The sequence below is a fragment of the Zootoca vivipara genome, chromosome 1 (assembly GCF_965207765.1).
Source record: "Zootoca vivipara chromosome 1, rZooViv2.hap1.1, whole genome shotgun sequence".
Taxonomy (NCBI): domain Eukaryota; kingdom Metazoa; phylum Chordata; class Lepidosauria; order Squamata; family Lacertidae; genus Zootoca; species Zootoca vivipara.
In genome coordinates, this window is record NC_142582.1 from 12,646,762 (window position 1) to 12,661,480 (window position 14,719).

A 14,719-nucleotide genomic window follows, 5' to 3' on the forward strand; every position below is an offset into this window, starting at 1 on the left:
CCTTTACCTTTACCCAAATGTGATATATGTTACCTTGTGGATGGAGTTGACTGGACCTAATGGTCAGGGTTCCCTTTACCTTTTAACTTACAAATATTTGCAAAGTTACAATTTTAAAACTGAAGGGTCATCACTATTTTTGTTTTTCCTTCTTATAAAGACCTTTTCTGAGCTTGATTCACTATTCTTGGGGTCAAAGTTTGAAGGAGCAGGGCTGTCTTTCAAGAACTGGGAAAAAGTAAATCAAGGAGACAGAGCAAATAATACTTGTATTCCCACTTCCTGACACACTTCAAAAGGAGGAGTTTACTTTTCTCCTGTACCAAGGAATGTACAAATCTAGTTTTGGGAGACTCTCTGTGTTTTTGCTTCTTTGTGGCTCTTTGGCATCTTAAAAAAGCAAGCTGGGTTTGATCTATTTTAATGACACAAAGTTGTGGGTGAAGATTTGCAAACATGTATGTTTCTCACACTGAGAGGAAAGGGTATGCAGTGAGCATGCGGAGCAGGGAGCGATGAACTACAAAAAAAACCGAAGTTCATGTAACAGAGACCTATGGGAGCCAGGAAATTGCAGAAGTAAAGGTTGCTCTTACAGAGCAGTATGTACTCAGCTGTAACTGTGAAGGGAAGTGACAGTCGTTTGTTCTTCCTCTATGGGACCCAAGTATAAAGCCATAAAGAATATTCACCAAGGCCTGCCATGTCAGCTGAGCTTGTTTGTTCTGGTGCGTATCAAAAGCAGGGTTACTTGCAATCAATTATGATTTGTTCAAATGTTGAGAAAAAATCTTCAAGCTCACACCAGTTCTCAGCGGAAGCAGAACTTCTCCTGTCTGTTAAATGGTACACAAAGTAAAATAAAAGCTTGTTTTAAACTCTCAGCCCAGACTGAGATTTTTATGGTTGATAGGTAGAATAATGGTTGCTGGTAGGTAGAATAATGGTATAATAATAATAATCATAATCATAATAAATAATTTTATTGTTGATATCCAGCCCATCTGGCTGGGTCTCCCCAGCCGCTCTGGGTGGCTTCCAGCAAAATATTTAAAAACTAATAAAATGTCAGACATTAAAAACTTCCCTGTTTTCTAAAAGTTGTGCAATTCTTTATCTCCCTAACACCTGATGGGAGGACATTCTACAGGGCGGGCGCCACTACTGAGAAGGCCCTCTGCCTGGCTGCCTATAACCTCACTTCTTGCAGTGAGGGAACCGCCAGAAGGCCCTCGGAAGTAGACCTCAGTGCCTGGGCTCCTTCAGGTATAGTGGGCCAAGGCCGTTTAGGGCTTTAAAGGTCAGCACCAACACTTTGAATTGTGCTTGGAAACGTCCTGGGAGCCAATGTAGGTCTTTCAGGACCGGTGTTATGTGGCCTCGGCGGCCACTCCCAGTCACCAGTCTAGCTGCCGCATTCTGGATTAGTTGTAGTTTCCGAGTCACCTTCAAAGGTAGCCCCATGTAGAGTGCATTGTGGCCCTTTAATACTTGCAAAAGCTCTTAAACAGATACTGAGTCAAACAGGTACCAGCTGAGACTTCGGCCTGGATTCAGTTTGCAAAGCCTGCTAACAGAAACCCTTGCAAGGATTTTAGCTAGCACTGCAGTGCTTTCTCACATCTTCCCATGCATACCTGCACCTCCTCTCCTCACGTCACCCCAAAAATTGGCTCAGTGGAGCAGTTGGAAGAACCCCGAGAACAGCATGCAGTTGGAGACGGGGATTGTTCTGTGTGGCAAGCTGAAATGTTTGTAGTGATAGACCGGTTGCCATAGTGCTACACTGAATTTCTCCCATTGCTTTTAACTGGATGTATTTGAGAAAGATACCAAAGTAAAAAGAAAACAGAAAAAAGAGTTGAAATTGTATTAAAGCTTGTTAGATGAGAATTTTCACCTCGTTTGAGTCTTTTGTGAAGGCACTTACATTTTATTTGTCACCCATGCACTTTTAACTGGTTTCTAATTGATACGTAGACACAATATTTTTATTCTTATTTTTAAAAAAGCATAATTGGGATCGCTTTGTTCTAGAAGAGAGGATGTAATGTGAAGTTGGGGTAGGAGGAGTTTTTGCATAATTAAAAGACTCCCCGCTGGAGGTTGTTGTGGACCTCAAACATGGCAGAAGGTTAAATGTCTGGCCAGGGCTACTAAAACATCTTAGTAAAGCAGAACTGCTTTACTATATTTAAAAATATTTTAAATGACAATGTAAAGTAAGGCGTTTCTTTCTGACAATACAAACATGGTCCTTTTGATAATCATCTCGCTTTGGCCCAAAAGCTACAACAACTGGAAACTATAATGTAGTTAATACGTGTATGTAATTAACGTGCACATTTGGGATTTGGGGTTGTGTAATGAGCAGTCTTGAGACTCTTGAGGGAAAGTATAACTCTCTCCCCCAGCCTTGCTCAGTCCTGACAGAAAACTCCTCTCTGAAGCTGCTATTTGCATTTTGAGGGGAAGCTCCCACCAGTGCCTATGGAGGCTTCTGTTGAAGTTCAAACAGCAGCTTCAGACAGGATTGTATTTTTTTTAATGGGAAAGTATTAAACTTCATGTCACCACTTCTCACCAACCAAAACCTGCTTCCCCATGGCTGCTTTCCCCCCCAAAACAATCAAATCAGTTTTGTACCTAATAATAATGACATCCATTTTTTTGTTTCATTCTTCCAGGTAGGAGAGGATTCCCGCCATTCAGGACCTCCTGTTTTGCCGAGGCCATCAAGCACATTCAACACAGTTAGCAGGGCTCAATACCAGGACATGGTTCCTGTGGGTATGTGTGCCTTGTAGAATCATGCTTTGTTTGAATTTTGCATAGGAGGGCTGTGTCTTATGTTACCATTTTAAGGCATGAGGTTTCTCCTGCAATTTACTGCTGTTCTTAAAAAAAACAACCCAAAATATTGGGCAGGATCCAGTGTTGCACGAGTGGACTTAAGTGAGATGTATACTGTGAGATACTAGGTGTGGCTCTGCTATATGCACACATCTTGCTTGGGGTAAACTCTTGGTGTTAAATGCTGTGCTATAATGTTGTAACCCAGGAGGTGTTCCTCTACAACTGGAGCTGGTTATTTTGGTTTTCTGGGAGCATTTTTCTCAGCCTCGTGCCTTAGGGTTGCCAAGCATCCAGCATTTTGCAGGACTACCTGAGCCGAACGCCTATTTGGAGGCCACTCCAAAGACATGGATTAACTAGAGTCTGATGTTGACAGACGATAGGACAGGGTAGGAGGATAATGTTGGAGAAAGAACATTCAAATCATTCTAGCTAATTAGCTGCTGGACTGGTAGCAACTTCCACCCACCAGAGCTCAATACAGCAACACTGAGAGAAATGGGTGAGAGTTTAGTTAGACAGGGCTGGAAGTGGGAAGCTTGCTCTCTGAGAGTGAGCACTTGCTGTCGGTGAGATTGCAAAGCCTCTTCACAGTTTAAATTTTTTTTATGTAACTAGGAACACATTGTACAAAAGGGACTTTAAAAAGTTATCTGTAGCAAGGCATTGCCGGGGTTGGGGAGGTGTATACAGGTAACTCACAAATTACGCTTATTTTACTTACATGAATGCAGCTTTGCAACGGATGGTGGTGTGGATAAATGGAGAGAGGAGGAAACTCGCTTGCCATTTATTAGTTATCCTCTCCACCTGTGCATAGCTGCAATTGCGGGCTTACCTGGCTTTGGGAAGGTGGCACCAGAGCCCTTGTGCTGCCTTGCCAAATCTGGGTAAACGAGGCGTTGGGCTTTGGGAAGGAAGTGTGTGGGATCTGGTAGGGTCCTAGAACAGAGCTTTCCAAACTGCGTGTCGACGTGTGAGTGTGTCATCTGCAGTGTGTAGGTGCAGCATTCGAAACTCCCATTGTTCTAGGCGCGTTTTGCAACAGGGAATTTCATTAATGCGAGCTCTGGGAGCAGTTCTGCGCCTAAGATTTCAGATTTAAAAACTGCAGAGTTGGAAGGAAAGGGGGGTCTTTTTCTGCCTCCCCACTTCCAGCTAACTCTCTGAAGACTGGAGAAGAGACCCTCTTAAGAATATTGGGGGGGGGCAGGAGAAATAGGGCTTTGTTTTTTGCAGTCTTCAGAGGAGGACTAGACCATGTGAACAATGAAGATAAGATTTTAGCTGCAGTTCATTCATTTTCAGCTATGTATTCTTGTTATAAAAAAGCGCCCTTAGACATTTCGTTATAGTGCCCATAACCTAGGTTTAATGTGCCATTTAGCTCCTAGCTTTCACATCTCAGTTTCTAACATTGTGTAGGTGTGTTGCACATATGCACCCCACACACCTCCCAGGGCTGGAAAAGGGTTTGTTTCCCAGCTAGGAAAGATGAATTACTGTGTTGCAAAATGAAAAGTTTGGAAAGCTTTGACCCAGAGTAAGCAGCCCTCCACGTGGGGGCTCCTGGCTTTCTGGACCCCCATAAACAAACTCTCATGTAAGTTATGAGTTACCTGAATTACCTAACTTTTATTTAAAAGGGCTCACAGATGCAGCGAGAATGTCTTGTCCCTTAGGAAGGGGAGTTCTGCATTCACCTGCATGCTGCTCATTAACATTAAACCTCAGGTAGTCTTAAAACAATGGCTTTAATGTGAAGTACAAACCAGGTCAACTGAAAGATCAGTCTGAGCCTTACTTTTGAATACTGATGTTCCATTTGGTATGAAAATCAAGGAATCCAGCTTCTGAGATGTATGCTGGTGTAAATCTTTAATACAGATCACATGGGTGCAATTTTGAGCATGCGACTTCAGACATGGATGGTGCCAAACAACTCCTACATCTAGAGTGGATGTAAAACTCCAGGCTTCAGTCAAAAAGCCATTCATGGGAGAGGGGTGTCTTGTTAACTCACTCAATTATCAAGAAGTGTCAGTGTTGTAGTAAGTCCCTTGTTTTGGCCTACTAAAACAGAGCTTGGCCACCATTACTGAAGGTGTAGAGCAATTGGCAGGATCTAATTTCTGTCATAAAAATGTGTTTTTTTAAATGATAATTGTTACTTTTACATTTTAATGTTCTGTTGTTTTTAAACTTGCAAGTTGCTTTGTGTGTCTGCTTACACGAAAGCAGAGTCAAATATGCATTAAGAAGACTTTTTAAAAAAGGGTTTCTCTGAACAGCTATTCCATTACATTTTGTGCAGGGATATATATATATATCACAAAAGACCACATTTATATGGTACACCATTTTGTACACTTTTCAATGCTTTTCAGTGCATTCATCCATGAACATGCACCTTTTGAAAACATGCTTTGTATAAAATAGGTATTTTTGTGCACACATTCTGCACACTGAAACCAATGTGCAGAATTCAGAAAATTGTGTGATCTGCCCGGGAGTTGCATTCCAATCCCCGAATCAGTTTGGGAGTGTCAGATTGGGCCAGTTTGCTGCAAAAAGAGACCAAGTGAATTCCTCTCCCACTCCTTCGTCCTACATCCTGCCTTTGTTGAACATTATTTAACATCTCTCTCTATATATAAATGTAAAAAGGGTATGTGGGTGTGTGTCCACTTTTTTCTGGAACCGCTTGACCGCACTCAAATTTTGACACAACATCCAAAGCGAATGTCTGAAGGTTCCTATGAAGTTTGCTAAGACAGATGTCACACCTGCGCCAGCTAAAAAACCCCAAACCCCGTGTTCAAGAACGCAGGACTTACCCTAAAGTGCATGCTGGTAAATAGAACCCAGAAGCTGATAGTTCCTTTTCCAAGGGTGGGGGCCAAGGTATGGAGATACAGTGGGGAGGCGCCAACACTCACCAGGGAAAACAGAGGGAAGGGTATCCTAGCGTCCTCCACAAAAGTGCATGCTGGGGAAATAGAACTCAGAAGCTGCATCTCCAAGGCCAAAACAAGATCATGAGGGGGCCGGATAGGTCATGGGTTGGGCCAGGGTGGGGGGAGTCACAGGGATGACCCGGGGTGGGGGGAGGAGGGAACGGGATACCTCATGGGTCACGACAGGATGGGAAGAATCACAGGGATGAGGCACAACAACGGGGGGGGGGACACATAGCCCAGGGGCGAGGGACACATCCTTCCCCTTTCCTGGAAAACTAGGACCCTGAGTCACCCACAGCAATGCGTGGCAGGGCCAGCTAGTTATTCATAAATATTAGGTTATCTATGGATATATATCTCTGCATAAAATTTCTGTGGCAGAAGCCTCTGTTTGTGTGGCATTTCATATGAACATTGTAGCCTTGCTGAGCTTTGGAAAAATATGAAAGCTGTTCAGAAAGATCTGCTTGAAAAAAAATCACACATTGAAAATTGCAAATATAGGCAGTGAACATTTGCTCAATAAATATGCGAGTTAAGTGTACCACAGTTTGATATTCTGCATCCGGCAACCTTAAGTGTGCAGCAGATTGTTATAAGAACAGAACAGCAAGAGCAGTTTCAACAGAAAAGCATTCTTTCAGGCTGATCATTTTTGTGTGCTGTTTCTGCGTGAAATGCTCAATTATGAAAGTTGCAAGGTGCTCACCAGTTTAATAAGCGGCTCTGGTTTCTGCGCAGCACTGTTGATTTTCATATCAGCTTTGTCTTTTCAGTGGGTTGAGTTGTCTTGGAAACTGCTTGTGCGCCCGATTCTTACTTACACACAGCAAAACCCATTGGCTCCGGTTATGGTGATTCATGCCTTTCAAGAACAGAAGCTAATTCACTGAATGTAGCAGCTGTCACATTGTGGGGGAAGACACCCACGGCCAATTAACCTGATGGAGTGCCTGGATGTTTGTTCAGCAGCGCTGTTTCTTGACAGTCACTGCTGATTTAAGCTGCTGCTGCTGCCCGTTCTTTCAGTGTTGCATATGGTAACGCTTTGAAGAAGCTTCTCTACTTCAAAAGCAACTACTACAGAATATGTGCCAGGCCTTTTAGGCTCTGGTCCTAAACCTACTTATGTAAGGAGCAAGCCCAATTGAACTTAGGTGGGCTTACTTCTGAGCAGGGTGGATTTGATTTAAATCAAATCGATTTAATTCGTGATTTAAATCACTAGTCAGTAAGACCTGATTTAAATCATTATTTTTACAGAAAGACTCATTCTTGCTGGTATCATCTTAATATTTACAACCAGGGGAAGGTTTCATTTTTGGAATAATAAATTTTCAGAGTAGTTTTGACAGTTATATCAAGATTATTGATTTGGTTATACTATTAGAAATACATAGACAATTATGAAATTATTGTGAGGTTTAATAAGTTAACTGTTTATATCTGGACAACTTTTCTGCTGTACTTTATTGGAAGGAGAAAAATAATCATTTCCTTAATAACAATTTAAACAAATTATTTAACTAAAGCAATTACATTATAGCATATGTATCCATGTTTGTTAACTCATGTGGTTAAACAATTAAAAAAAACCACACATCTTAAGACTGAGTTTTAGCACACATGAAAAACTTAAAACAAATCCCAATTTCCTGATGCATAGACTTTGGACTATAATATAATTTAAATAGAAAAATATCTTTAGAGAGATTTTATTTTATTTTAAAAATCCAATTTAAATAAATAAGATCCATTTTTTGATATATATATTTTTAAAAATCATTGATTTTTATCCATCCTGCTTGCGAGTAAGCATGCAAAGGTTTGTGTTGCCTATCCGGTTGGAGCCTGAGTGATAACGTTCATTCTGTACTCTGAATTTAATTTTTCTTACTACCGTAGGTGGATTCTCCCCGCCCCCTTTATATTTATTGCAAGTTTCCATACATCAACATTCCTTACAAACACAAACACACAAATGCAGACACATATACAAACACACATACCACCAATTGCATAATACCACAAATTACATACATCAATATTGTTATCTGTTGTTACATTTCTTGTTTCTTTCCTTATAAACTGAAAAAAACAAGAAAAAAGAAAGAAAAAACCCCTTGTGAATATTCCGTTATGACTTCCTGTCAATACCCGATGCATATACCTTCCCTTTAAATTGAATGTATTCAAAATATTAACCTTTCCTATAAGCATTTGTCTAGTACATTCTAATAACAATTCTAGTTTGCTGGGTTTTTTTTTTTTTTTGGTTAAATTTTGTCTGCACCGGATGGCTGCGGATCAACACACCCAAGCAGCTAGACATCGTTACTTATAAACTGTGGTTCTTGCTACAGGAAGCAGCACTGTCACAATTTTTTTCCTGGGTGGATAGCTACTTTGATGCTGCTGCAGCTAACCTATTCAATAACACCAATGGCACAAGTTCCTCCACCTGTGTACCTACATCACTTCGAATCTTACAAGAACTTTGAATCACCTTTATTCTGGTTCTCCCCATGCTCTACCCCAGTGTTTCTCAACCTTTTTTGGGCCAAGGCACACTTGTTCCATGAAAAAAATCACGAGGCACACCACCATTAAAAAAGTTAAAAAATTTAACTCTGTGCCGCCCTATATTGACTATATAATCATGACTGTAAGAAACACTTGCCAATTGCTGTGTTGGTTGCAATCTCCTGTAATAAGGCTTCACAAGCTGCTGATTTCTCTGCCAGCACAATCCTTTGCTCAGCAAGTTTCAGGTTGAGCCCATCCAGCCAGCTTCTTTAAGTTTGTATAAAACCACCCTCCCGTGGTGGTGGCTGTTGAGAGCTGCGCTCGCCCCGCGTCGTGACCCAGCCGGCTTCCTTTCCGGCGGGTCAGTGTTGATTATTGGCGGCCGCCAGGCACGTGACAATGCAAATAGCCCTTCTCGTCGCCGCACGTCGCGGCACACCAGCCAGCGTGCCGCGGAACAGCGGTTGAGAAACGCTGCTCTACCCCCACCTTTGAAAAAAAGAAAGGAAGTAAAATCATTAGTAGTGTAGTGGCAAATTATGATGGTGCAGAGTCTTGTGGTAGTCATGGCCATGCCCCCGCATGACCATGCCTCTTAGCATCTGGGATAGCTCAGTTGTTAAAGCACGAGGCTCTTAATCTCAGGGTTGTGAGTTTGAGCCCCACGTTGGGAAAAGATTCCTGCATTGCCGGGGGTTGGACCAGATGACCCTCATGGTCAACTCTACAATTCTGTGTTTCTAAGAATAATCTTATGATTACAAAATCATAATAATAATTAGATTGCAATGGTTAATGCAAGTTTTCATGTGCTGCCTTTTAGCTATATCTACTATTTTCTGCTCGCATGCAGGGGCAGATGATTTGGAGTGCTCCAATATTTTCTTTCGGGGTGGCTTAACTTTTCTGTTTTATAGCATAGCTTGAGCACTATTCCCTTGGAACCAAAGCACCTTGTGTTTTCATTGTTTGTAATGCTTAGCTTCAGAGCATACAGTGGCTAAAAAGCTCCCTTTCCATGCTGATTGGGTGGCTCTGTCATGCTGGAGACAGGGACCCTGCTGCAGAAATAGTAATGGGTCTTCAATACCCCCATGATCCTGGACCACTGCACCATTATTATCATCATGTTAAGGGTTAGATTTAGCTAGCGGGAACTACATGCCAAAAGATAGTTGTTGTCCCTTTGGAAAAGACACCTTCTCCAAAGGCATCCATTTCTGAGGGAGATGGTAGGTAAAGGTAAAGGTACCCCTGACAGTTGGTCCAATAATGGACGACTCTGGGGTTGCGGCGCTCATCTTGCTCTATAGGCCGAGGGAGCCGGCGTTTGTCCGCAGACAGCTTCCGGGTCGTGTGGCCAGCAGGACTAAGCCACTTCTGGCGAACCAGAGCAGCGCATGGAAATGCCGTTTACCTTCCTGCCGGAGCAGTACCTATTTATCTACTTGCACTTGATGTGCTTTCGAACTGCTAGGTGGGCAGGAGCTGGGACCGAACAACGGGAGCTCACCCCATCGTGGGGATTCAAACCGCCGACCTTCTGATTGGCAAGCCCTAGGCTCAGTGGTTTAGACCACAGCGCCACCCGTGTCCGAGGAAATTTAGCTGTATATTTAATAGACCTTTTCCAGTAAGGTGCCCTTTCTTGAATTTTCAGCTTACAACGACAAGATTGTCGCCTTTCTGCGACAGCCCAATATCTTCGAAATTCTGCAGGAGCGGCAACCAGATCTTACCAGGAATCATTCACTCAGGTGAGCATAGTACTAACCTTTCTTTCCGAACATCAAAGCCGGCTGTTTGTTTAATTTTGAGTTGCAAGCAAAATATGGCAGCCTGTTTAATATATCTGTTTATTACTTGTGTTCAGCCTTAATGATAAAACTATGGCTTATTGTGTGTTTGAGTCTTGTGCCTCCCCCCAGCTCGGCACAGCTGCAAGGAAGATTTCAATTTAGTGCAACGGTTCAGTATTGCACCCAAACCCTCAACTGTGTCAATCTTAACTGTGCTCTGTTGAATGAGTCTGCTTCACAAAACAAGCTTTGAAACTGGCTTGCTTCAGCCAGCTGTAGTTGAGACTAAGCACAGTTTGTCCAGGTTCAGACAAAACACTTAAGTGCATGCATCCAAATCTCTTCTTTGAGGTTACCGTACACCGAAAGGAAAAGGGGAGTGTGCAAACCCCAGGCTCACTCAGGCTTGCAACGTAAGTAATAGTTTGTAATTGCCTCCACCTCAGAGGATGGTGGACTCCCTGCACTCCCAACAATACTTCCCACTCCCCATCGCCACCGCAGAAATTGGGGCAGCATCTTCGCAGCTACCTGCCCACCCCGGTACATCCTAGCACCATCATCCAAAATCAATATATACAGATAATAAACTAAGGCCTTGTAGGAGCTGCATCTCGTAATGTCAGATGGAAGATAGTAGCACCTCTACAACACTTCCCCCCCCCCCGTCTGTCACTCGGGGGGGGGGCACCACCAACCAAATTTGTCCCCTTGGGTAAGGATCGCAGACCTGTCTCCTACAGTGCCTGGCCTACAGTTCCATATCCTGACCGTGGAGGGAGGCACACCTGTCTCTACGGGTCCCCAAAGTGGCAAGTCAAAGCGACAATCTCCTTGGATGTCATTTACAGTCGTACCTCGGAAGTCGAACGGAATCTGTTCCGGAAGTCTGTTTGGACAAAATGTTAGGAAACCAAGGTGTGGCTTCTGCAGCCAATCGGAAGCTGCGGAACCAACGTCGGACGTTCAGATTCCAAAGAACGTTCACAAACCGGAACACTCACTTCCAGGTTTGCAGGGTTCGGGGGCTGTACTTCGGGGTCAATCCCGCAGCACATGACGCAGCCTATTCTTACAGTGAGGCAGGCTCTAGATGCAACCACGCCCTAGCTGTATTCCCTCACTAAGCAAGCAATTCCACTCACTGCAGTCAGCCCCCAAACTCCCAGGCGGATATCTAGCAGGAATAACAAACAGATGCAGGCAGAAAACCACACACACACACACACACACACACACACACACTGACTTGCTGGCTGGGAGAGCACACCAGGCAGGGGCCAGGATGGCGCCAGAAAGCCCCCTCTGTTTAGTGCTCCTGCAGGTCTGCTCCCAAATTTGTCATGAAAGGTATGACAAGCTTTTGAGTTCTCCACAATGCTGCTCAAAGTGGTGGAGAATGGGAGGTAGGAAAAATAAAAATCGAAGAATTTTTTCTGGATGTTGCAGGCATGAGTTGTTTCCAAGATGGAGATGGTTTCATGTAAAGTTTGGGACAGATCTGGGTTCCAGTCCAGGCATTGATTTCTCAGAGATGGGGAGCAGCCATTGCTTCTTCGCTTTAGGTGTGTGAACCAATAACTGCCAGAAATTTTTGTACTTTTTTAGTGTTGTTATTTCCCCCCTGAATTATGTCCAGGGAGAGGATATGAATGCTCATACTGTTCTCTCTGGCCAGCACTCTATGAGTGATGAATGGCGATGGGAAAAGAGTGAAACCAGCTGTAGCTGCATTGGTTCTCTTTCAGCATCATGAGACTTTTAAAAGTCTCTCAGAGTGACAAATAGTGACAGCACAGCCCTGCAAGGCAAGAAATGAACCAAAAGGAAATCCTGTCTGCGTGGTTCTGAAAGGAAGAGGTGCTTACATGAAGAGGAATGGCTTGATCTTTTACACACACCCTAGCAGCAGCAACAAAAAGGGATGACAATGGCTGCTTTTTACAGAAACGATATACGAATTCTAAAAACTCTGACAGGAGGAAGAATTTCAGGTTTTTACCCTCTTTAAAAAATGCAAAGTGTGCTCATGCATGCAGAGAGGAACTTATTAAAAACCAAGAGCGGTTCTTGTAGCACCTTAAAATCGAACAGATTTACTATGGAAGAAGCTTTCATGAACTACAGTTCAATTGATCGTCTGCATCTGAAGCTGTCTGATGAAGCAAAACTGTAGTCCATGAAAGCTTATGACATTAGGAATTGTTTGGTCTTTTAAGACGCCACAGCACTGCTTGCTGGTTTGGTGCAAAAGACTTAACATGGGTGCTCCTCTGGAAGTTGCTACTGTATAAGAGCTGGTGCATCATGCAAAACATGGGAGTAGAGCAGGCATCCCCAAACTTCGGCCCTCCAGATGTTTTGGACTACAATTCCCAACTTCCCCGACCACTGGTCCTGTTAGCTAGGGATCATGGGAGTTGTAGGCCAAAACATCTGGAGGGCCGCAGTTTGGGGGTGCCTGGAGTAGAGTGAGGCCATTGTTCTACCTCTTTATTGTCTACACTGACTGGCAGCAGCTCTCCAGAGTTTTAGACAGAGGGCCTCTCTCGGCCTTACCTGGAGGTGCCAGGGATTGAACCTGGTATACCTTCTGCATCCAAAGCAGATGCTTTTCCACTGAGCTGCGCCCATTCCCCTAAAAAGTCAGTCAAAAAGTGGTTCATAAAAAAACAGGCAGAAGCTCACCAGGCTGCCACCATATCAAATTGACTGAGCTGGGTTTGCAGAACAATATGCCTTTCTGTGTCCCCCCCCCCCTCTCGCTCCTGGTAAGCTCTGTGCTCTTGAAAATTAACAGGATTCTCTTGGCGTTTGTGCTGAGAGCGGAGCAGGTGCGCACATGTTCTTTCGGAATAGCAATAGCCTTCTCTGGCGCTTGAGCTGCTGCTTGGAATTCAGAGCCACACTACTTGTGTCAAGTTGAGGAATTGATTTCCATTGGTTGGGGTACCTGGGAGCAGCGCTTGAGCTTCTGAGAGATGAGAACGACAGTGAAAACACAACACACCATTTTTCCGAATGTGTTCATTTAGGGGGGCTTGGGTGGGATGGGGGGACGGGGCTGGTTGCGAGATTCCTCCATTCACGTTGACATGTTGCAGCAGGTCGGAAAATGGTGCCTGAAATACAGAGGGATAATCTAGAGGTGCACTTGATATACCCAGTGCTTTTCCTCGCTGTCCTGGCGTACGTCAGTGCCTTGTTTGCAAGAGATGCTTTAGAACGCTGTGCCTTCCTCAACAGGGAGAAGATCCAGTTTATTCGGACTGAAGGGACCCCAGGACTTGTGCGCCTGTCCAGTGACGCAGACCTTGTCATGTTACTAAGGTACATGGTGCTGTTCTACAATGAATATGGGTTTGTTCGTTTTTTTAATCACCTTGGAACATTTGTGCAAACTGCAAACTGCTGTGGTGACCTCGGCAATCTCTCCCTCCCTTCAGTTCTTCAAAATGAAGCTGGGGGGAGATGCAGCCGAGGATTTAGATGACAGAATTGTCCATGTTATGTTTCTAAATTGCAGCTTGCTTTGAGTCGAGGATATTTATTTATCTCGAGAAACCTGTCAGTCCAAATAGACTCCAATCAGTCGTAAAGAGTCACTCGATAGCATGGCTATGTTGCCCCTATATAATATCGGGGGTGGGAGGGGGTTGTAGCCCAGATTTATGCACATATGTAGCCTGTGTTTGTCTCAACATAACCTCGCCCCCCCCCCCAAAAAAAACCTGGCTTCATGCCTCTTTGTTGATAAATTGGTTCTACCATCTCTTGCCTTCCAGAATTACTAGTGAAGGGTTTTGGATTAAAGCATTTTCATTTTAATTGAAAACAGCTGCATTTGCACAATTGTGGCTACGCATCTAGATGGAAAGGCAGAAACAGACAGTAGCTCATTCGGCAGTAGAGCATGAGATTCTTAATCTCAGGGTTGTTGGGCAAAAGGGATTCCCGCATTGTACGGGGTTGGACTAGTCACTCGATGAGCCTCGTGCTTCTTTCCAACTCTACAGTTCTATGGAAAATGCTGGCAGTGCGAGAAGAAGGGAGGGGCAAGAGCCAGGAAAGGGCTGGACATTGGCTTTGAAAAAAACTGAATATATGCATAATTGTGGAAACAAACAAGGGAAGGATAGATAGTAGAATGTGTATGAAGAAGAGGTAAAATTTTGACTAGGAGGTACCAGAATTCAAGGTTGTATTTCTCACAGAAGAGGAACATATTTTATGCCATAAGGCAGGGGTCAGCAAACTTTTTCAGCAGGGGGTCGGTCCACTGTCCCTCAGACCTTGTGGGGGGGCCGGACTATATTTTGAAAAAAATAATGAACGAATTCCCGTGCCCCACAAATAACCCAGAGATGCATCCTATATAATAAAGTCCAAGTTGTCCCTGCGTCCAAGCTGTCCCGTGTGTCCCTGGGTCACTGCGCATGTCCCCCAGAGACACAGGGATTGGACGGAGGGACAACGGCCAACCGCCGCTCCGCCAACCGCCGCTCCGAAGCCCAGTCTCATGCTGGAGGTGCGCGGTGAGGCGGCGGGGGAAAGAAGCGCTCCCCCCGGCAGCCTTGC

At 44.1% G+C, this 14,719-nt stretch overlaps 1 protein-coding gene across 5 annotated transcripts in view; it reads left to right on the forward strand.

Annotated features, from left to right (window-relative positions):
- HECW2 (HECT, C2 and WW domain containing E3 ubiquitin protein ligase 2) overlaps positions 1 to 14,719 on the forward strand; it is a 174,813-nt gene that overhangs the window by 122,894 nt on the left and 37,200 nt on the right. For all 5 annotated transcript variants that reach the window (XR_015946283.1, XM_088653442.1, XM_088653479.1 and 2 more), the window contains 3 exons: positions 2,688 to 2,790; positions 10,003 to 10,099; positions 13,388 to 13,471. Coding sequence is in view for 4 of the 5 variants with exons in the window: in XM_088653442.1 (XP_088509568.1) it covers positions 2,688 to 2,790; positions 10,003 to 10,099; positions 13,388 to 13,471 (284 nt within the window). In the remaining variant the exon portion in view is untranslated. The remainder of the gene's footprint in view (positions 1 to 2,687; positions 2,791 to 10,002; positions 10,100 to 13,387; positions 13,472 to 14,719) is intronic.